The sequence below is a fragment of the Orbicella franksi genome, chromosome 14 (assembly GCF_964199315.1).
Source record: "Orbicella franksi chromosome 14, jaOrbFran1.1, whole genome shotgun sequence".
NCBI classification, from domain to species: domain Eukaryota; kingdom Metazoa; phylum Cnidaria; class Anthozoa; order Scleractinia; family Merulinidae; genus Orbicella; species Orbicella franksi.
The window spans coordinates 1,234,221-1,256,031 of NC_138158.1; the positions used below are offsets into that span (position 1 = coordinate 1,234,221).

The 21,811-nt window shown below is 39.7% G+C and overlaps 3 protein-coding genes across 4 annotated transcripts in view; 2 read left to right on the forward strand and 1 right to left on the reverse strand.

The window, feature by feature from the left end:
* The window catches only part of LOC145468008 (uncharacterized), a 2,114-nt gene extending 1,259 nt beyond the window's left edge, over positions 1-855 (forward strand). Inside the window, exons 2-4 of the mRNA XM_081451674.1 lie at positions 1-4; positions 225-360; positions 834-855. The exon at positions 1-4 is cut by the window's left edge and continues 255 nt beyond it. Coding sequence (XP_081307800.1) covers positions 1-4; positions 225-360; positions 834-855 — 162 coding nt within the window. The remainder of the gene's footprint in view (positions 5-224; positions 361-833) is intronic.
* Positions 856-9,673: 8,818 nt separating this feature from the next.
* On the forward strand, positions 9,674-11,768 carry LOC145467653 (uncharacterized). Its single transcript, XM_081451234.1, has one exon. It carries the CDS (start codon positions 9,969-9,971, stop codon positions 11,766-11,768), a length of 1,800 nt encoding a protein of 599 aa, XP_081307360.1. The 5' UTR covers positions 9,674-9,968.
* Positions 11,769-16,243: 4,475 nt separating this feature from the next.
* On the reverse strand, positions 16,244-19,847 carry LOC145467781 (uncharacterized). Of its 2 annotated transcripts, XR_014042115.1 has the most exons (3): positions 19,744-19,847; positions 17,554-18,819; positions 16,244-17,355 (listed from the first exon to the last, which is right to left on the reverse strand). XR_014042115.1 is itself a non-coding variant. In XM_081451371.1 (2 exons), the coding sequence occupies exon 2, from the start codon at positions 18,743-18,745 to the stop codon at positions 18,086-18,088; it is 660 nt and encodes a 219-aa protein (XP_081307497.1). In that variant the 5' UTR covers positions 18,746-18,819; positions 19,744-19,847; the 3' UTR covers positions 16,244-18,085. The 2 variants fall into 2 exon arrangements, 1 of the variants encoding a protein (XP_081307497.1); XM_081451371.1 differs by having other exon boundaries at positions 16,244-18,819.
* Between the last annotated feature and the right edge of the window lie 1,964 nt (positions 19,848-21,811).

The following is a 21,811-nucleotide window of genomic DNA, read 5'->3' on the forward strand; positions in this document are numbered from 1 at the left end:
CTTGGTAAGAATTTCACAAGGAACTTTATCTTTCTGTTATTTTCCAAATTAAATGACGAGTAGCAGAAAAATGCCGTATTTTTATCCAAAAATTCAGAATAATTGATAACAGGGCTAGGGGAGTACCTTCCAGTTTAGTTATACCAAGATAAAAGAAATGTATGTGGACCCTAGGTTGTTTCATTGCGTTCTTAGTAATAAATATTTTTTTTTTATCCCAATAGTTAAGTATTCAGTCAAAGTATACACCCCGAATTCACACGCGAGGAGTGACTACAGATTGACTGTTAGGATTGAAGGACAGGGGAAACAAAAAACCGCAGATCACGTCTTCTACGAGACAACACAAGACACCAAAAGGTTTGGTATATGTTCTTTTTTGTGCTCCTCATGTTCAGGGTCCGGGAGGACATGTAAAGTGACGAGAATGCTTGTAATACCTTTTCGTGGTTAAAATTGGTGGCCTTGGATTGCTTGTTTGTAGCTTATATATGGAAGTTCCCTCGAAATATCCCGAGGTATTTCCCGAATTTTGAACTTTAAATTTTAGAATATCGATAACTTATTTGAGTTAAAGGGCCTTAGTCAGCCACACCTTTGTTTTTGTTTACATTTCAGAGTTTGGCTATTATATTTCATTCGGAGTATGTCGAAATGAAGGAAATCTCTGTGAAACTACTCAAGATGATTTAACATACTTTCAGGAAAACAACTTACAGTAAAGCAATAAGATTTCGCTTCACCATGCATGCAATATTAATAATTTCTATGGCATCGGCGGAAGCTAACAAGGGTCCTTTAAGATGCATCGTTAATCGTTTTACTTTTTTTAGCAACCTACACGTGATTGTATAAGAGTTCTATGATCTTGATGTGGGCACTGTGAAAAGGGTTGAGATAAAACCAAAAAGGCTTCCTTCAGCTTCACCTTTCAGAGCTGGGTGGAACCTTAAAGAGGTAACGTGGTAGTATTTTCTGTTAAAGTTTAAACATAATTTAGAAGAGTTATTTTTTTATCATTTAGTTTAACTGCATATATTACATAAAATACTGCAATGTATTTGGTACAATTCATTACTTAATGACCAAGTATGGTTTGCATGCTCTCACTAATTTACATACGCACGTACGGGTGCGTTTCTTTAAGAAAATCCAAGTTTGGATTCTAAAATCCAAAAACAGATTTTGCGTTTCTTTACTGAACAGATCAATCCAAGATCACTCGGATCATGGCGCATCAAAGAAACCGAAGAATCCTTGCCCAGGGTGGATTCTTCGGTTCCTTTGATACAACATGATCCGAGTGATCTTGGATTAATCTGTTTAGCAGAGAAACGCATAATCCGTTTTTGGATTTTAGAATCCAATCTTAAAGAAACGCACTCTTAGTAAGCTAAAATACTTTAATGGTTGACTGATTGACTACCTGACGGACTGACTGACTGACTGACTGACTGACTGACTGACAGACAGAGAGACAGACATAACTTTAATTCTTATTAACCGAGAGGGAGGTCAGTAACGGAGGGTCAGGAGCACCGAACAAAGGCAGCGAGGTCGGTACTCACGACCGAGGTCGAGATTCTTCCATACAGACTGATCAAGCGCGGTTAATAAGATTTTTATTAAATGGCCAAACAAGAAAACCTCAGTTCGCTGAAAGCAACAGTAGCCGGTTTGTAGTCGTGTCCAGTGCGGTTGCGAACTGAAAATGAAAAGTGTGATCAGGAGAAGGTCGGCTCTTATTTGGTGTTAAAGACACATTTGACGTAAAACAATAGAGAACAAAAGGAAAAAAAACGCTTTGTGAGGCGGTGTTGTATTGTGACGAGTCCAGTGTCTTCTGAACCAAGAAGGAGCCAGAAGGGCGAATTCATTGACGGATATGTTTTCAATTCAGTCTGTAGTTTCCTTTACTGGTTAACAAAGACGCATTTAAGTCGCTTTTAGTCTTGTATTGAGTGACTCTTTACTTCTTGACTTAAAAAAAAACTTCTCTATTTCGTATTCAGCTGGTGTTTTGATTGCATGACTGACTGCAAGACTGCATGTTTTTTATACCTTTTTCTCTTCGTCTTTTGAGCTCTTTCATTTAGTATTGTTAGCAGAAACAAACTAAATGATTCTGTATTTTTTGTGTGCAACTTTCTCAAGGCTAAAGTAAAAGGTAGAGCAATCCAGACGCCGCTCTAGATGGAAAAATCTAGACCGTGGTCAATATCGAGTGTAGCCACATACTCGTAAATTTGTAAGTTCACAGTCCTTGCGAGACACGACCATATAATAGAATCTCTTACCTACCGAGCGTAAGGGCTGCACTGGGAAATACTGACCCAAGGTCGAGCGATGCGAGTTCTGTACAAAAACGACCGAGGGCCTATATTCTCCAGCACGGCTGGAGCAAGCTATGTAAGTAAGTAGTTTACTATATGACCTCGAATCTGAAGTTGCAGGTTTCCGAAAACAAACAATACACGGATTACAACCGTTTGCATCGATTGTTTTCACGTAAACGTTCCATATGGCGAAATCCAGACCAAGAAAAACCAATCAGAACGCTAACATTTACCTCAAAACTACGTTGCCATATAATAAATACCAATAATAATAATAATAATAATAATAATATAATAATAATAGTAATAATGATAATGACAATAATGACCTTTATTTATACACGTTAATTAATTAAAGCTCATAGCTTGTGGGGTAGTGTGTAAATCAATAGTCAAGAAAAGAAACGAAACGAATAACCAACTTTGATTTAGCACACTAACGTTACAGGAAAGCAGCCAAACAGTAAAACACTATAAACCTACAGAGGAAAAAAAAAGAGAAAGGTAAAAAGACCAGACAACTAAAACAAGGGCGGCAGCATAATGACAGCTTACTTCTATCAGTTATACAAATCAAGTGACACTGGTTATGTCAGGGGAAATATTCCCCCCACTCCTTTTTTACGCCTGGTATTTGCGTAACGCGAAGACCGAGTAACAACATCTTTTAGAATATTTGTTTTGTTTGTGTATTAGGTGAAGATTACAAAGGGAGGAGAAACATTAACGGCAGCGTTCGACCAAGCCATTCCACAATGGAACAGAGATAAACGCTGGTATTCTGGTAGGTTGTAACGCGAAACTCTTTTAAACGCTAGATTTTTTTTGCAGAATTGTGATGACCATATCTACACTGAAACTCGAATATCGATAAGTTTTAACTTTAATTTAAGCTATTAGAAGTGCTAAACCCGCAACAACCGAGCTCAAGACGGAAAAGGATTTTCATAATCAACCGATAACCTAGACAAGATACGATAGGATGCACTGGGACAGAGATACAGGTATTAATCTTACGAATTTGTACTCTGAAAATCGAATAACAGCTTGACCTTGTTAAAGGTTAAAACTTTCCATAGCATGCATAGGTCAGTCAGTGATAGGCTAAACTGAAAAACACAAAAGAACGCTGAAGGAAAAAAGGAAAGAAAACCAAAACAAAATAAAATCGATTAGAATAAGCTGTGCTTTTTTTCTTTACAAAGTCTTTTTTCTGTGCATTTTCACACCCAGTATTAAGATACTACGTCAAAATATGACACCGTTCTTCAAATCATGTTTCAAATAATTAATACTTTTTAATTTCGCAATAATACAATTTGCTCATCTTTATTGCATGCCCAACCACCGAACTGAGAGTGGAAGTTTTAAGAAAATGATTCCCAGTGCCTTATAATAATCTTGTAAAATAAATTATTAGCTTCATAAAGGTCCGGTAATACGGTCAACATTTTTCTTCAACTTGTCTCGCAACTTTGTTGCATTGCAAGTTGAAACCCGTTTGTGACCAACTTGTCTCGCAGCAAAATACAGTGTTGCAAGTCTGCGGAATTCTTCAAGTATAATTGGTCAATCGTGTTTAAATAAAGATGGAGCTTTCTTTTCAAATAATTTAGCGTTTCCACGAACTTCCACTTCGATTTCTGGCCGTCATTTTCTTCTTCATTTTCCCTGCCAGCGAAGTTCTCTCAGTATGAAGCTCGGTTCCGTTTCAGATTGCTAGGCGAAAAGTTGTATTTTTTCGACAGTTCTTCCAAGCCGTTTGCCTTTTTCGCTGCTTGTTTTGAAGGGACAAACGAGGTGTCCCAAAGACTATGATAGCCCTCGAGGTCTTTGTACAGGGCAAATTTATGACATTCCGAGAGTTACTGGTCTACTTCGAATTCACCCCCGCCTTCACTGTCCGCTATGTTTGTTTTCTTTGCCGTGTTGCCGCGCTTCGCAACAGCGTTGAATTCAAATTTGTTGCGAGACAAGTTGTAGCTTCAGTTGTAATACGAGCAGCAAAACTAAAATTTGTTGCAGAAGGTAGAACTCGAGTCTAATTTTCGCAACATGTTGCCTCAACTTGCAACACTATATTTTGCTGCGAGACAAGTTGGTCACAAACGTGGCAATACGCGCAACAATGTGTTTCAACTTGCAATGCAACAATGTTGCGAGACAAGCTGAAGAAAAATGTTGCCCCTATTACCGGACCTTTAATCATGATACTTGTTTTAGTAGACCTCGTAGTTCGTGGCAACTCCAGATTTATATATATATATATATATATATATATATATATATATATATATATATATATATATATATATATATATATGTTCTATCAACGAACTCATGTTAAAACAACAGGCAAAAGTCTGATGCTATATTGATTTTGTATCAAGGCGCATAAACGATGAACCGATCTCACATCTGACTTAACATGTCAGTCGTTTATAATTAGACTTCAATATAAATATCATTGAAGGAGGCCATATATAGGAGAACAATTTACCCTTGACCTGACTGGGTGTGTATACCGAGAAAAATGCAAGTGACTCGTGGGATGTCCCGTAGTGTAGCACTTAAAAGCGTTCCATTACTAATTTCGAATTTTGCTTTGCAGCTAGAGCATGGCTTCAACCTTACCGTAAGTAGAATGAAAATGAAGCAGCAATATGTAAATAATTGCTATGAAAGAAATCAGGGAAAAAAGTAGAGAAAGTAATGATAATGCTTAGAAAACGGAATTATTGATCCAACTGTGTTCAAAACATCTGTGTATTGCTTTTTTGCAATGTTCAACTGCCTTGAAGCAATTTGGTGGCTAAACACATGCTGTGCAACATAAAAATGATAGCCCTGAATTTCAGGTTTTAAGGTTAATTGAATATACTTGTGCTCGAGTACTCCAAGCAAATTGGCTCGTTGTGTTTGAGCATTAAAACAGCAAAGACGATTACAAATTTATTGCCTCTAAAGCCTACAGCTTGATTAGTTGGATGGCTTATCGGAAATCGACGGTTTTCATTCGCTGCACGGGATTTTGACTTGAGTAAGAAATGCTCCTCTGAAAGCTCTCAGTCGCCAACAGCACAAACAATGTATATCTCAAATTAGAAAATAGAAAATACAAATAGCAATTGGGAGAGGTGTATATGGTCATATCTTGTTTCATTCCATTCTCCTTTCATAATTATTTGGTTACTTCAACAGTTACGTACTCTCTTAAAATTTACACGCCGGACACCAACGTTGAAAATTTGCTCATAGCAAGTGTTCAACTTATTGGAGAGGAATTCGTGGAAACTGAAAGAAAAACCGTGATCGATTCAGCAAACAGACCAGAAACAGAAACGCTAGGGTATGTAAAATACTATCTAGAAACTGTGTTTTATCAGCGAGAAAGACGTTGAAAATATGGCGCACAGTGGGTTATTTTTGGTAAATTTCAAGGTGTTTGGAAATGTGGTAAAACACAGTCTCAATTGCTTTGTATATTTACTCAATCGAAAATATAGTAAGTGGAAAACAATGGCACGTAAAAAAAAATGCGCTCAGATGTCCATACACCACCAGGGTTATGTTTTTCTCTATTAAACCTTATATATCCTACATTCAGCCGAGCTGACGGGCGGGCAGGGGCTGGGAGCCGAGAGACTATTTCGACACAAGATCGTCGCACGTTTTGGCGGATAACATTTCTTTGTTTGATACAGCCTAGTGTGTCTAAATGTAAAACGGGTTTAAAAACGTGAAACAAAATACGTTTGCAACAAAATTTCTGAGAATAATGATACCTGTTAGGGTTGATAGAATTTAAAGTCGCGGCCACAAAAGGTGATTCCGGTTTCTTTTAGGTTCTTCAGATAGATAGTGATAGATGGCCTTCATTTATACACGATAATATTTAAGGTACAAGCTTGTGGGGTCGTGTAAAAATGAAAATAAAAGAAATGAAAGTTACACATTATGTAAATATAACTCTAAAATTATGGACTAGATTGTCCGATAATGCCAATACGAAATATAACTTATACCGCTTTACTGTCGGGAGAGGACTAATTGTAATGGTAATAGTAATAGTAATAACAATAACAATAACAATAACAATAATAATAATAATAGTAATAACAATAATAGCATTTATTACAGGAAGTTCTCTCACCTAGCGGTGATATACAGAGCCGTCTTGTTCTAAATATATCATTAGTCACATAATTAAAGGAATAAAATGTTTTCTAAAACTTAAATAGTGCAGAAAGTCTGAAAAAAATTACATAACTGAGAATTCAAAGGTCTATCTAAAATAAGTTAAGCAGCCTTATCTTGTGGCAACGGTAGGTTGTTCATTACCTGCAGAGGAAATTCTAATTGAACTTTCATTCCAATATCATATTATATCCGATTATAAATTCCTTTTAGAAACCAACTTGTCATCAAAGTCAGTTTCAAGAATATTAACTTGGGTAGGCTGCAGGGAGTTTGGATAGAACCACAGCCAACGGTTGATTGGACTCTTACAAAGGTACTGTGATATTATTTTCGGTAAAAGGTTTTTTCTAGTGACGTAGTTACTGTTATCTGTGGTAGCGGCAGTAGAAACAGCCGCCTATCATTATTTTGGGGAAATTTATTTTTATTTCCCTAGAAAAGTAACATATTAGTACTAAATATACCTTTACCCTGTTTTATATATTCCAAACGCCGATTAAAAGTGACTTTAAAATATTCGCTTTGTGTCAGATAACGGTTTCAGATGGAGAAGAAACTGTAACTGCAAACTTCAATAAATTGTTCCGCGCATGGACGATCAACTCGGATAGCAAAGGTTAGTAGTGATGCGAAATTAAAACCTTGCTACAAATAGAAAATATGTGAATTCTAATGACAGTGGGTCCACATTAAAACTCGTAATTCGTAAATCTTCACTCTAGCCTGAGAGAATTGTTTTAAAGTCCAATTTAAGTTAAGAACTGCCGGCTTGGAGATAATCTTTTATGTCTAAGGTAACACGTTTCACCTTTCACACTGCATGTTTCACGTTTCACATTTCACTTCACAAATCCAGCCTATGTAAAACTCTTGTTTCCCACTTAACCGTGAGAATCCAACATAAAAAAAAAACGAAAAATAAACTTTTAATGACAGTTCTTCGAAGGTAGAATTGTTGTTCTAACTTGATTCAAGTCCTATTATTCCTTTTGATCTCCACTTTGCACTGGTTTCGCAATATTATTTAGCTGAAATCAGTTCGATGACTAAACAAACGTCATATAGCATAATATCGATTAATAAATTATTTTCGGACCAATGATAGTTTCAGTAGCTTGATAATGCTTAAAATGATTAAATTTCGCAACAATGAAAACATCTACATGTGTATTAATTACCAGTTAAATAAAATTATTTCCATTTTTGTTTTGTAGCTTTTTCACGGAATGGGGCGTAACGGTCAGTGGAATGGATTTGAAGAGAAAAAGAGCATGCGCATAAGTTGCCATGAAAAGAAAGAGTGCAAAATTAAAGAATTAACGAAAATATTTAGAAAATTGAATTGCTTTCTTTAACTTAATTTAAGTCTTGGTTGTTAGGTCAGTTTGTTCCTTATGTCGTTATTTTCATGCTGTTATGTTGCTATTAGGTCATTATGTCAGGATGTTCACACTGCAAACAAAACGACAGAACGTCCTTCTTATGTCGTTATGTTTATGTCGTTATGTCGCTGGTGTGAACTACAATCGTGGACAAAAGTCCTTGGGACACTTATGTAGTTTAACGAATTATCTGTGTTTTACTACTGAAGTTTGAAAAAAGCGCTGCTTTCCTTTTAAAAACGCGTTACTGTTCCCCCTCCCCACCCAATACAATGTTGAAAATCAGAAGAAATTGCAGGTAGTAGTTTTCAACATTGTGTGGGGGGTGGTGAATGTGAATCTTGCTTGCTGTAAGTAGGAACTGAAGATATGACCAGAATTATTATCTTAAAAGCAGATCTGGGAATATTTTTGAAATCTAAAACTTATCCGAAGAAAGGAATGAGTGAGGGAGGGAGACAGGAAAAACTGCCCTTTCATTCCCTTATTTTTTACTTAGGGTGGACTCCCCCGTGGAAGTCGTCGGAAAAAGTATTCTTCATTTTTAAGCGACGACGTATTGTGTGACGTCATCGCTTTATGCTGGTATGCATGCATTCCTTTGGATAGTGATTTCGCATAGTTTGTCGCGCTTATGTCCGTGCGCTTATGTCACGCACTTTTTATCCCCCTGTGGAAGCGAAATGCACTCTGGGAGTTCCTTTCCTACTTTCCTTTGCTGTTTGTAGGTTCAGCGGAGTGCTTTTAATTGGTGCTTTTAAAAGAAGATTTAGGGGTAGATTTTGGTTTAAACAGTATCGGATAAATTTGCGTTAGGTGAAGGCTTTACGGCTTTCCTTTGCTGTTTGTAGGATCAGCAGACTGCTTTTAATCGATATGAAAAGTATACAGTTAAAACAACAAATTAATTTCCGGTGAGGTAATTAGTGTTGCCAAATATTTTTAAAGATAATAAGGTGTCGATTTCAGAGAGAGAAACTTGTACTTTGCGGCTTTCCTTTGCTGTTTGTAGGATCAGCGGAGTGCTTTTAATTTCAGCTTTTAAACGAAGATTTGGGGGTGGATTTTGGTTTATTCAGTGTCGGATAAATTTGCGCTCACGGGCAAACTCATAATAACATATCTTCGATAAATACAATTTTAGATAGACAAGTGGGTCGCACACGCGATATGACAAGTCAAGAGAAAATGATTTTCTCTTGGACAAGTATATGGTTAAAACAACAAATTAATTTCCGGTGAGGTAATTAGCTTTGCCAAATATCTTTAAAGATAATAAGGTGTTGATTTCAGAGAGAGGAACTTTTGAGCGGAGTGCTTTTTATTTGGGTTGGTACATTTCGCTGACCCCTAGCACATGGACTAACAAGATGGACCTGGTACATGAACTACTTGAATGAACCACCAATGGACTACCCTAAATGTAAATCCCTAAAATTTCTAACCCAAAAGTTTAAGAATCAGTTTGTCTGCTCATGTTCCAATCTTCTAGGAACAATTTTTAAACGTCATCGCTTCTGCATGCATTGCGTGCCCTTTATTACGTACAATTCGTTGTATGGGGCACAACAAAAATGAGATTGACACCGCCAAGGTCTCATATCAGCAATGTAATATCATAGGTAAGATTTAGGTTCAGGACGAAATGAGTTACATGGTAATTCATACCTTACGGAAATATTTAGAATGGTTGAATTCTCTCCCACTTCTTAGTAAACTTTTGATATGCTATAAAGACCGACGGAGTGGAAAGTTCAGTCAAAAATTGAAAGGGATCTGTGCATTGTCAAACCGAAAAACATCCAAGTAGTTATGTGTTGTAATATTAACTTGTGGGTACCCCTCTGTGGAGTCCCTTACGTTTTCGTGGGCCGCCCCACATCTCGCGAACATGTGAGTTGGCTTATGTCGGACATTGTGTTGACAGTGTTTAACGTTGCGTTGAGTATTTGAGCCTTATCTAAAGCTATCTTACAACATGGTGTCAGAAGTGAAAACCTTTTAGAGATTGCAAGGAGTTTATCAGGGCTTGGCTGAGTTACAAACCGCGATGGCTGAGCGAGATACGAGAACTCCAGGTCCTTTGGTGCTCGATGCAAACGCAGCGGACAACTGGAGAAAGTTTTTAATGCAGTTTGAAATTTATCTTGTGGCGAAAAGCAAAGATTACAAACCGGACAAATTGAAGGTAAACATGTTACTTCACTGTGCTGGACCCGAAGCGATTGAAGAATATAGTCATTTTGTTTACAATGCTGGAGAAGACAAAGAATGTTATGCGGATGTTTGTAGCAAATTTAAGGCACTCTGTGAGGGAGCAAGGAATGTCATTTATGAGAGGTTAGTGTTTAATAAGCGTAACCAGAAAGAGGGAGAGCGAGTTGATAACTTTGTCAGCGAACTGAAACGGTTGTCGCTAACATGTGAATTCGGCGAACTGCGAGATTCGCTAATAAGAGATCGAATTGTGGGAGGTGTGTTATCTGATGAGCTGAGAGGGGAACTGCTAAAGAAACCTGATTTAACCCTACAGAAGGCTCATGATTATTGTCGTACCTTTGAAGCCTCAGAATTACAAAAGTTCAAGTTCAACATTCAAGCGAGTGCTGGAACTGAGCATTCATTAGGAATTCAGCCTGTTAGAAAGTCAAAAGAAGCTGACAAGACAGCTGCTCTTTCTTGTAAGTTTTGTGGTTACAAGCACCCATTTACTCGACCATCTCGTTGTCCCGCATTTGGAAAACAGTGCTTAAAGTGTAAGAAAGAAGGTCATTTTGCCCAAGTGTGCCCAGGGAATGTAAAAGAAGGTTCGAAAGTTGATTTAGTGCAACAAGAAAGTCCACCAGACCTAGACACTCAGAATATGAATAAGGAGGTACATACCTATTTTGGATCTGTTGAACTGGACAGCGTTTCCGATTCCAGGAAATCAACAAAGAGCCTTATCACTCTTAAGATTGAAGGGCAGAATGTTGAAGTAAAAGCGGACACAGGCGCAGAGGCTACCGTCATACCCTTTCATCTGTATAAGAAAATCTCCAAAAAACCTCTCCAAAAGATTCAGCAACTCTTGAAAGGCTGGCTTGCAACTAAGCCCATTCATCCAAGAGGCTGTGTACGCCTTCAAACTCAATACAAGAATCGTCAAATGAGCCTGTTGTACCTTGTTGTTGACGGGAACTTTACACCCTTATTGAGATGTGATGCCTGCTTGGATTTAGAAGTCCTTCAGTTTATGAATCTCCAACTGATAGATACACCAGTACCTAATCCAGCCATGCCGGATACGCCAAGAGCACGTGGAGACCAGACCATCTTCCAGAAGGACCCAATATTGAGGGAGTACCCAGATTGTTTCAGTGACAAACCCGGCACACTTCCAAACAAAGTACATCTGGAAGTTGATGCTTCAGTACCCCCAGTTGTTCACCCTCCCAGGAAAATTCCAGTTGCTATGCTGGAGCCAGCACGAGAGAAACTCAAAGAGATGGAAGAAGATGGTATTATCGTGAAAGAGGATGAGCCTACGTCTTGGGTCTCATCAATGCTAGTTATTGACAAAAGAAAGGTGAAGGATAAAAGAAAGGACACTCCACTGTCAAAGGATGATGTCAGAATTTGTATTGACCCAAGAGATCTTAACAAGGCCCTGAAAAGACCCCATTATCCAATGGTTACCGTAGAAGAAGTTGCAAACCGACTTTCAGGTGCAAAGAGTTTCACATCACTTGATGCATGCAGTGGATACTGGCAACTCCCCGTAGATGAGGAGAGTTCCAAGCTCTTGACTTTTAACACACCGTGGGGGCGATACCGATTTACTCCCTTTTGGTATCTCACCAGCCCCTGAAATCTACCAAAGGGAGATGGACAGACTGTTTGGAGGGGTTCCTGTTGAAATCATAGTGGATGATTTCCTGATACATGGTAAAGATCAGCTTGAAGTTGATGACAAATTGAGAAGAATACTTGACAAGAGCAGGGAGATAGGATTGAAGTTCAACCCTAAAAAGGTGAAGCTTAGAGTACCAGAAGTAAGTTATTTTGGACACCTGTTCTCATCTGAAGGTTTGAAACCAGATCCGGAGAAGATCAGAGCCATTAATGAGATGCCACCCCCAGAAGACAAAGAAGGTGTACTTCGCATACTAGGAACTGTGAATTACCTGGACAAATTCATCAAGCACAAGGCTGACATACAAGAACCTATATCGCAACTTACCCAAAAAGATGCAGCATTCGTTTGGGAAAAGTCACAACAAGAGGCCTTCGACAATCTGAAATCAATCATCACGAGTGCACCTGCACTAGCTTATTTTGACAACAGCATGCAAGGAAACAGTGCTAAATGTAGATGCAAGTAGTAAAGGCCTTGGTGCAGTGGTCCTACAGGACGGCAAGCCGGTTGCATTCGGATCCAAAACACTAACTGTTAGAAAAGGTATGCAAACATCGAGAGAGAGCTGCTTGCAATCGTCTGGGGCGCACAGAAATTTCATACCTATGTATATGGGCGCAGAGTAATTGTAGAGAAAGATCACAAACCCTTAGAGTCTATCTTCCGCAAGTCTCTGAATGATGCTCCCCCCAGGCTACAAAGGATGCTATTGAAACTTACCAAGTATGATCTTGATGTGCGATATGTCCCTGGAAAACAGACTGTCTTAGCAGAGCACCTCTCAGTGATACGGAGCCAGTCAGTGAACCAGAAGATGTAATTGGAATCAATCTTATTGAGGAGCTCGGATTTGAAAGCAGCACACTGAAGAGATTTAAGGAGACCTCCAGCATCGACGAAACCTCGAGAGTAGTGATGGAGTATGTCTTGAAAGGGTGGCCGTCTGAGAAAGAACAGGTTGATGAGCTTGCTAGAGAGTACTGGAGTTTTAAGGAAGAGCTGAGTGTGGAGGATGGATTGCTGTTTAAATCAGACCGAATAGTCGTCCCAAGACCACTGAGGGCTGAGGTGCTGGATGAAATCCATGGAGCTCATATGGGAGAAAGTAAGAGCCTTGGCTTTGCCAGAGATTACGTCTTCTGGCCCTCAATGACAGCCCAGATCAAAGACAAAGTCAGCTCCTGTTCAATTTGTAATGCCTTCCGCAACCGACAACAAAGAGAGTCATTGCATCCACATGACATCCCTGGATTACCTTGGCGGGTAGTCGGGACTGACTTGTTTGAACATGGAGGCCAAACATACTTGTTGGTCACTGACTTCTATTCAAAATACTTTGAAATTGAATTACTGCGTCAGAACACTGCCACCTGTGTCATTAACAACCTGAAGAAAATATTTGCAAGGTTTGGAGTCCTGGATAAGGTTGTGAGCGATAATGGTTCCCAATACAGCAATACCAGGAATCTATTCGACAGCACTCATGAGCTCAAGCAATTTGCTGAAGATTGGGGTTTTTCCCACACAACGAGCTCTCCAGAGTACCCCCAATCAAATGGTGCAGCGGAGAGAGCAGTGCAGACAGCAAAGCGCATTTTGAAGAAGGCTGCAGCTGACCAAAAAGACCCTTTTGAAGGGTTGTTGAAGTACCGCAACACTCCATTTGAAGATATCGGCGTGTCACCTGTACAGCTGCTGATGAGTCGGCGCACACGCACAATGATACCAACCCATCGACGTCTCTTATTACCGCAGGCAGTGGATCCTGATAGAGTAGTGAAAGCGCTGCGGCTACGTCAATTTGTCTCTAAGAAGAATTACGACAAACAGAGTAGAGATCTGCCTCCACTTGAAGCTGGGGACAAGGTGCGAGTTCGGCCAAATAGAGATAGAGAATGGCGTGAAGCAGAAGTGTTGCCACGATCATACTTAGTACAGGATGAACGAGGGTGTGTCTATAGAAGAAATCGAAGGCAGATAATCTCAGTCCCAAATGATCATCCAATGAGACCATGGCTGCATGATCCTCCTTCAAGTCCCCAGTGTGCTGACTCTCCAATATGTCCATCATCACCTTCTATAAAGGACTCAGCACCAGAACCAATGGAATCAGCAGAAGGACCAAGAAATGCAGAACGATCACCTATTACAACCAGATCCGGGCGACAAGTTAAGTTAATAAAGATGGTGAATTTTAAGCTCGGTAATGAAATGTTTCTGAAATGAAATCTTTATTAACTTATCACTACTCGCGATGAATTCGATAGCGTTGATCCTAGCAGTATGCAGGACACCTATCATATATGAGCTCAGTTAAATGACCGTGCTCTCCATGAATTCTCGTAGCTCAGTGGATAGAGCGCCCGCCCGGTGTTCGGGAGGTCATGAGTTCGATTCCTGTCGGGGACTCAGAATTTTTCTTTGTCCCATGCTCGTGTCATGTTGATTAATTCACCTTCACACTTCATTACCGAGCTTAAAATTCACCATCTTTATTAACTTATCACTACTCACGATGAATTCGATAGCGTTGATCCTAGCAGTATGCAGGACACCTATCATATATGAGCTCAGTTAAATGACCGTGCTCTCCATGAATTCTCGTAGCTCAGTGGATAGAGCGCCCGCCCGGTGTTCGGGAGGTCATGAGTTCGAGTCCTGTCGGGGACTCGGAATTTTTCTTTGTCCCATGCTCGTGTCATGTTGATTAATTCACCTTCACATTTAATTACCGAGCTTAAAATTCACTATCTTTATTAACTTATCATCCAAGTAGATAGTCCATACACGTTTTCGTATTAGACTAAACCGTAGAAAACATATTTGTGGTGCCCCAAATTATCACCATCGTTAGGTTTCGATAGAGGAGCTATGAAGACTTTCCCATACAACCGAATAATGTGAAGTGTGTACGGATATAGCCTATGTCCTGCTGGGGACAAACGATGAATCAACCTATCAGACCTGTGTAGAAACGCCCACTATTCAACTTCAATAAATCGTTGACCAAAGTGGACTTAAAATTAAAAACACACAGAATAGACCGTCTATACATGTACGATCTACTAATACGAAACTCTGCCACTACAACAAATCACTTGATGAATCGAGCAATGACACTTAAACTACGATATCGACCTCGGTGCGCAGGTGACTACTTCAGGTTAATTGCGTCGGCATGAGCGCAGGAAATTAAACAATTCAATAGCTAGCAAAATCGGTTACAAAATAAGAGAAAAACAGATAAACAGCCACAAACGAAAAACAATCTTCGTGTGGCTTCTGTGTGCGTCTTTTTGATTTTATCGAAGTACCGCTAGTTGTGTACACTTTAGTCAGTTGACCATGGGCGTGGTTTGATGTTACTGATCATGAAAAACGTATAGCACATGAAATAATTCTGAACTAATTAAATGTGACAAGGTTGTATGACAACACATTTTCCTTACCAATGGCTCAAAGAGATCACTTACTGGGTCTTTAAGAGTTTTTTCATTACTCCATCTGCCACCAGTTGTTCAAAGACCTGATAACGCTATCCACCGGATAAATCGTTATCCAGTGGATAAGTGTTAACAAAACAAACCACACTATCAACTGGATAGCGATTTATCCAGTGGATAGCGTTATCCACCTTTAGAACAACCCAGGCCAGATCTGCAAATACAAAACAGCGATAATGTTGTCTAATCACAGGAGATTATTTTTGCACGGACAAGGCGGATGTGATATTAATCTTTCTATTACCGCATGACGCATTATTTTGGCTGTACAACGTTCACGTAATCGGTAAGAGACCTGCGAAGGGGCTTTTGACTGTTGTTCTTTCCATCTTCCTTTTTTCCTCGACGTTGTCCATGTGTTTTTTCTCAAAATAGGTTCGGCAATGTTCTCAGTATGTTCATTGAAAACGTGCAGTGGAATGAATCGAAGAGAAACGGGGTAAAACCCCTTATTAACACTGCATGACCCCTAACTAGTCAGACACTTGCATATCAGCAAGACTTGGAAACGACCCCGGAAACAAATTTAACCTGTCTGAGGGTTGAACATCGAAAACGAAACTGAGAAAAAACCCTTATTAACACTGGATGGTCCCTAAATAGTCAGAAATGTGTATCGTTATAAACGAAAGGGCTTCAAAATCGTGTAAACTTTGAACCAGTGAAGTCACTGAGCAGCAAGTACCAGACTTGCAGGTTCCAAGGAGAACTTGCGAAAGAAAAGCTCACGCGCGCCCCTCACGACGGACGACAAAGAAATGTCGTTTTAAAACTGACCACGGTATGTAATCTCGTCTCGTCTCGTACCAGCTCTTTGTTTGTTTGGTTTTTGTACATTATGTCGTATCGGAACAGAATCCAAAATACGTTTGGCAATTTGCAACTGAAAAGAGGCTACCCTTCAATGGAAGAAAGAGGCAAGACTGAAATAAAGAAAAAAACTTTATTGAATTATCAAGTTTTTACTTGATTTCGATAAATTGTAAAACGTACTCATTCAGTCATTTAAATCGTTTGAGAACACTTCTGTATATCACTTTCCAGTGGTGTTGGTCTCCTTTTAAGGATTACTACTACTATTACTACTATCCATTAACAGTTAATGGCCATTAAGGCCGACTTAGATAACACAGCTGCATGTACAGTGTATGTGCATCCTGCCACCAAAAGAACAACACTTGACGAGAAATAGGGAATTTCAGCGAAGCAACATTTCGATGTTGCTAGTGTCATTTTCAAGGCAAAAGTGGTAAAAGTGCCACAGAATGTCGATGATGGAAATAAGAGTTCAGTAACAATGCATAGTCTTATACCGATTTCGTGAAACACGAAGGCGCACTATAAAATGACTATATAAAGTAAAAGCAATAAACAACAAACCGTCGAAGGTGATAATGCTGCTTGTTTAGGTGGGATCTATAAGAGATCTCATCAGCCAAAAAATAAATAAATCAGAATTTTATAGAAGCAAGGCTGATACTACGTGAAAAAAGTTGACTTTGCGAGACACCAAAAGGACCGAAACTCGATGAAGTAGGGTTGCAACCATGGACTGCTGTTTCGTCCTTTTTGAGACTCGTCAGCACGCAGTAGCAAATTCAAGTGACGCCAGCTTCAGCAGCTTCAATGCGAGCGCAAATAAATTGCACAATGATTCGTTCACGATATCAAGTCTCGTACCTTGGACTCTCTTGCCCTCCGACACACGTGTTGCCACACCACGTGCTCCGAAGAGCAAGGAGTCCAAAAGTGTCAAGATGGTGTCTCGCGTAGATGACCAAAACCAATCGGAACATAAAAAGTATATCAAGTGAAGGTAAAAATGACATGCAGAACTTTAGACTTATTCACAAGCTAACGCTTCTGTAAACCAAAAGTTTTACATTACAAAAATGAAGGCAGTAAATTTAACTGGGCAATTAAAGAATTTTCTTCGCAATGAACCCGCGAAGGAGACTAGGATTATGTTGGCTCAAAAAAAAAAAAGTATTCAAGGAAGAGTTTGAGTTTCCCAGGTTCGCCGTTGTCGGCGAAAACTTCTGATGTAAAATGCATCTCGTGGAAATATGTTTTAAAATTCCTACCGCCTTTTAATCAAAGTTTACAAAACTGAAAAAATGTGGGAAAATATTTCACAACGTGAAAAATGTAAATTTTATCCATCGTTAATTTCAAGCTAATTTTCTTGGTTGCTGTTGATGGGCAAATGAGCCCTGGTCTTCCATCGGAAGTACCCCTTTGAAGTGCGCTTTCGTGTTTGACTTTCAAACTGATTCAGCTCTTGCTGTACAGACACCTTTAGTTTGCACGAAACTATGTATTTTTTAAGACTTGCTGCATGAACTCTTCAAGTTGCTTTATTTAGCGATATCGGTAAAAATTCGCTGTGATTTCATATACTTTCCATGTGCAATTCGGTGATATTGTGCGATATCGCCAGGCTAATTCAATATCGCACCAGATCAGTGAATTACTTAAGCGCCAGTTGTTATATGATATACCCGATCACTCCGCATCTTTTACTGGACGAAGCTCCCTCATTTAATGTGGAAGAGGGAAGGAAGGGAGTGAACCACTTAAAAGGTAATTGGCGATCGATATGACGTTATTTGTCAAAACGTTCTTTTGCGTTAGATCACAGCGATTGGTTTGTGGAGACTTGGCATTCTTTTACACTTTAAACTTCAAAACAACGCTAGTAACATCGAAACCTCGACTCGCTTAACTTTTCGTATTTCTCCATGGAACTGTGCCAAATAAATCGGCCTATTTTAATAAACCTACTCCTATACTTAGTCGATAAATGGCCATGTCCTTGTTCTGGATCTCGCGCTCCAAGTTGGCGACTTCACTTGTAGGTAAGCCGACCTCGCTGCCAATGGCATCAATCTCGTCGGTCTTCAGACCAAGAGCCTTGAAGGCATCCTTGACGAGCTCTAAGTATTGGTTAAATGTTCCTTTGCTCATCTCATCTTTGGCTGGATGAGACGACGAGTTTCGCAAAAGGCGAAGTTGATCAATCGCTAAAGCGACGGTTTCATCATCGTCTCCGCTCGAACTCACCACAGATGCGTGGAAAGCTCCATGCGGTAACCCAAGGGGTTTCACGTACAGATCACTGAGGGTCTTGTAATCGCCGGTGCTGTCAGGTAAGGCGAAGGACTGCGCAAAAATTGTAGCCTGGAACAATGCTGTGCAATCCCACTCCTCGTACGACTGATGGGTAGGAACTTTGGTTGTGCCACCCTCTTTAGCCGCGAGCGATTTCCTCACGGCCTCAGTGTCATCCCAGGGCTGTACTGACCCAAATTTCCTGTCCCACATGAGTCTGAAGGTCTGACGCAAGGCTTTCGGAAAGTGATCATTGACGATGTGAGTGAACTTGTGGAAGTTCACCTTGTCTTTTGAATACCGAACCTTGACCATCCTTTTAACACAGAGGCCCCCCTCCCCTCTCAGGAAAAGGGGCCTTAGTTGTCTGTTGGATACAGCACTATCGTCTAAAAAAGAACATATGTACGAAACAATGAAATCGACCTATTTCAACGACCACTTAAACTCAGACCAAAGGAAAATAGAGCGAAAATAAAAATTAACAACAAATAAAATAAATACTGAAATAAATAAAAGCTAAAATAGTTGATAAAGTTGACATGAATTTGTTTAACAACGATAAAATATTCACGACGGTTGACATAAATTAGTGTAACAAAACCGAAACACTTCCCATCAAAGCCTCGACGAAAGCATTGAAAGCTAAACGGGAAAACCCGTTATTAATATTCATATCCTTCTTGTCGCTGGTGTCAGTTTTGAAAACCGAACTTATTCATTGTAGTTTATCGGAATAAAATAAGCCCTCGCCGTTCTTAAATCCTTCACCATAACGTCAAAATCATTATTTGTGACTTGCAACTGAAACGACTTTCTGGTTTCGTGATACACAGTGATGAAACAATGCGTATGTCAGTTCAGTTACAATCATTTAGCCAAATTTTCTAGCGTGGCTAACCGTTTTGAGCTAAATTTACTCTGACAACGAGCCTCGAACGTCTGCGAGTGTTAATCCGAGATAGGATTAAGTGATTTTCAACTACAGACTGTTAAGAACCTATTTTGCCGAGTCATTCGAACACTTCGACTGTGGTAGCGAACGCAACCAGGTTGCGAAACTAACGAAGGGAACCTTGTCGGATCGGTATGGCGTAAGCAAAGAACTCGACAACCACATGGACAAATCGAGGACTGTAAACTGTTTATCTAATTAACTGAACCTTAACGTGCTCAAAATATGCGTTATTAAAAAAGCTCTAACCAGTTATTAGAGAACGATACTAATCTTCGGTAACACTAACCATTCTCGCGCTTGGCTATGCTAAACCACATTGCCTACAAACTAAATCACCAGCAACAACGTTAATTACCTTCAACGAACAGCGAACAGCTTCGAGAAAAGGTGGAACTTTCGAAGAGGCGCAGCTTGTTGAGCGCCGCGAGCCTTGTACGAGCTGTTTAATAGAATGATTGTCGCGCAATGATTGGTTGAGAGAAGTAGGTTATGACGCAAATGGAAAAACAATGCCAAACCTGGAAGGGAAAAACCCTAATTAATAAATTAATTAAAATTAATGTTGCTTTTGTATGACGCACCGTTTTGGCTGCAACGGTTCGAGTAAAGCTAAGTAAAGTAAAGTCTTCGACTGTTCTTCCCACTTTCTTTTTAGTCCGAAATTTTCACTTGGTTTTTCTCAAAGACGTTCGGCTTGTTTTCACTCACAAGGCGCAGTGGAATGAATCGAAGCACAACAAGGTAAAACCCCCTAATTAGTGATTTTTTGAGAGAGGTGGTTTGTTTTTTCACAATGGGAAACGTGTCCCAAACCTATTAGGGAAAAACCCCTAACTGATCTTTCTATTGTATGCCGCACTATTTTGGCTGCAACATTCATAATACCGGCGAGAGCTGCGAAGGAGCTATTGACGGTTGTTCCGTCTCACGATCTCCCTTTTTTCTCTAAAGTTCCCCATTGTTTTTTCTCTTAAAAGTTCGCAATGTTCTCAGTGTTTTCATTCAAAAAGTGCAGTGGATTGAATCGGAGCGAATCTGGGAAAAACCCCTTATTAACACTGCATGACCCGTAACTATTCAGACACGTATATATCAGCAAGACTTGGAAACGACCCCGGAAACAAGTTTGACCTGTCTGAGAGTTGAACATCGAAAGCGAAACCGGGAAAAAAGTCCTTATTAAAGCTGGATGGTCCCTTAACAGTCAGAAATGTGTTTATCAGCACTAGCATACCTTGCAAACGACCCGAAGAACGACCTCGACCATTGAAAGCGAAATTGGGAAAAACCTCTGATTAACATTGAATAGCCCCTAAATAGTCGAACATATGTTTATGTAAAGCATACCTTGAAGACCCCAGAACGATTTCGACCATTGAAAGCGAAACTGGGAAAAACCCCTATAAACATTGGATAGTCCCTAAATAGTCAGACGTTTGTATATAAGCGTGTCTTACAAAAGACCTGAGACTTCGACCATCGAAAGTGAAACTGGGAAAAACCCCTAATTTAATGTTCTGTCACTTTTATATGTCTATACCTAACCGACGACTTCAACTTCGGCGAGGGTTGAATATTGAAAGCGAAACTGGGAAAAAACCCCAATTAAATATTCTGTCACTTTTACATGTCCACATCTAACTAACGACTTCGACTTCGGAGAGGGTTGAATATTGAAAGCGAAACTGGGAAAAACCCCTAATTAAATGTTCTGTCACTGTTATATGTCCATACCTGACAAACGACTTCGACTTCGGCGAGGGTTAAACATTAAAAGCGAAACTGGGAAAAAACCCCAATTAAATACTCTGTCACTTTTACATGTCCATACCTAACTAACGACTTCGACTTCGGAGAGGGTTGAATATTGAAAGCGAAACTAGGAAAAACCCCTAATTAAATATTCTGTCACTTTTTTATGTTCATACCTGACAAACGACTTCGACTTCGGCGAGGGTTAAACATTAAAAGCGAAACTGGGAAAAACCCCGCGTCTAAATAATCATTATAACCTTTGCGTAGAGAGTACAAACCGGGACTGATAATACTGGGCACCAAAATTACAGATGACAGCTAAAACCATATGGAGTTTTGTTTGGGTCAAATTTGGGCCAAATAAGGCTTAATTTTAATTGTGTGGTGTTTGGTGAACGGGGATATTCCAACGTACAAGCAAGGGTCTGTAACTTCAGCTACAGTAAATCAATGCTTACAGTCCTCTTATGAATCCTCCATCGTGACCCCAGATATAAGCACGAAGGGCAGGTTCTTGGGCTTGTGCTTTTGTGAGTGGGTGGGTGGGTGGGTGGGTGCGTATAATATAAGCGCTGAACAGGGAATACAAGATTATATGCTGTTTACTGGCATTTACCCCCCCCCCCCCCCCTTCGGGAGCTTTTGAAAATTTGGGTCTTCTGATTACT

Bases quoted from the DNA above. Each gene is read 5' to 3' on its own strand.
- LOC145467653 (XM_081451234.1), top strand. From the start codon at position 9,969: ATGGCTGAGCGAGATACGAGAACTCCAGGTCCTTTGGTGCTCGATGCA.
- LOC145467781 (XM_081451371.1), bottom strand. From the start codon at position 18,745: ATGGTCAAGGTTCGGTATTCAAAAGACAAGGTGAACTTCCACAAGTTC.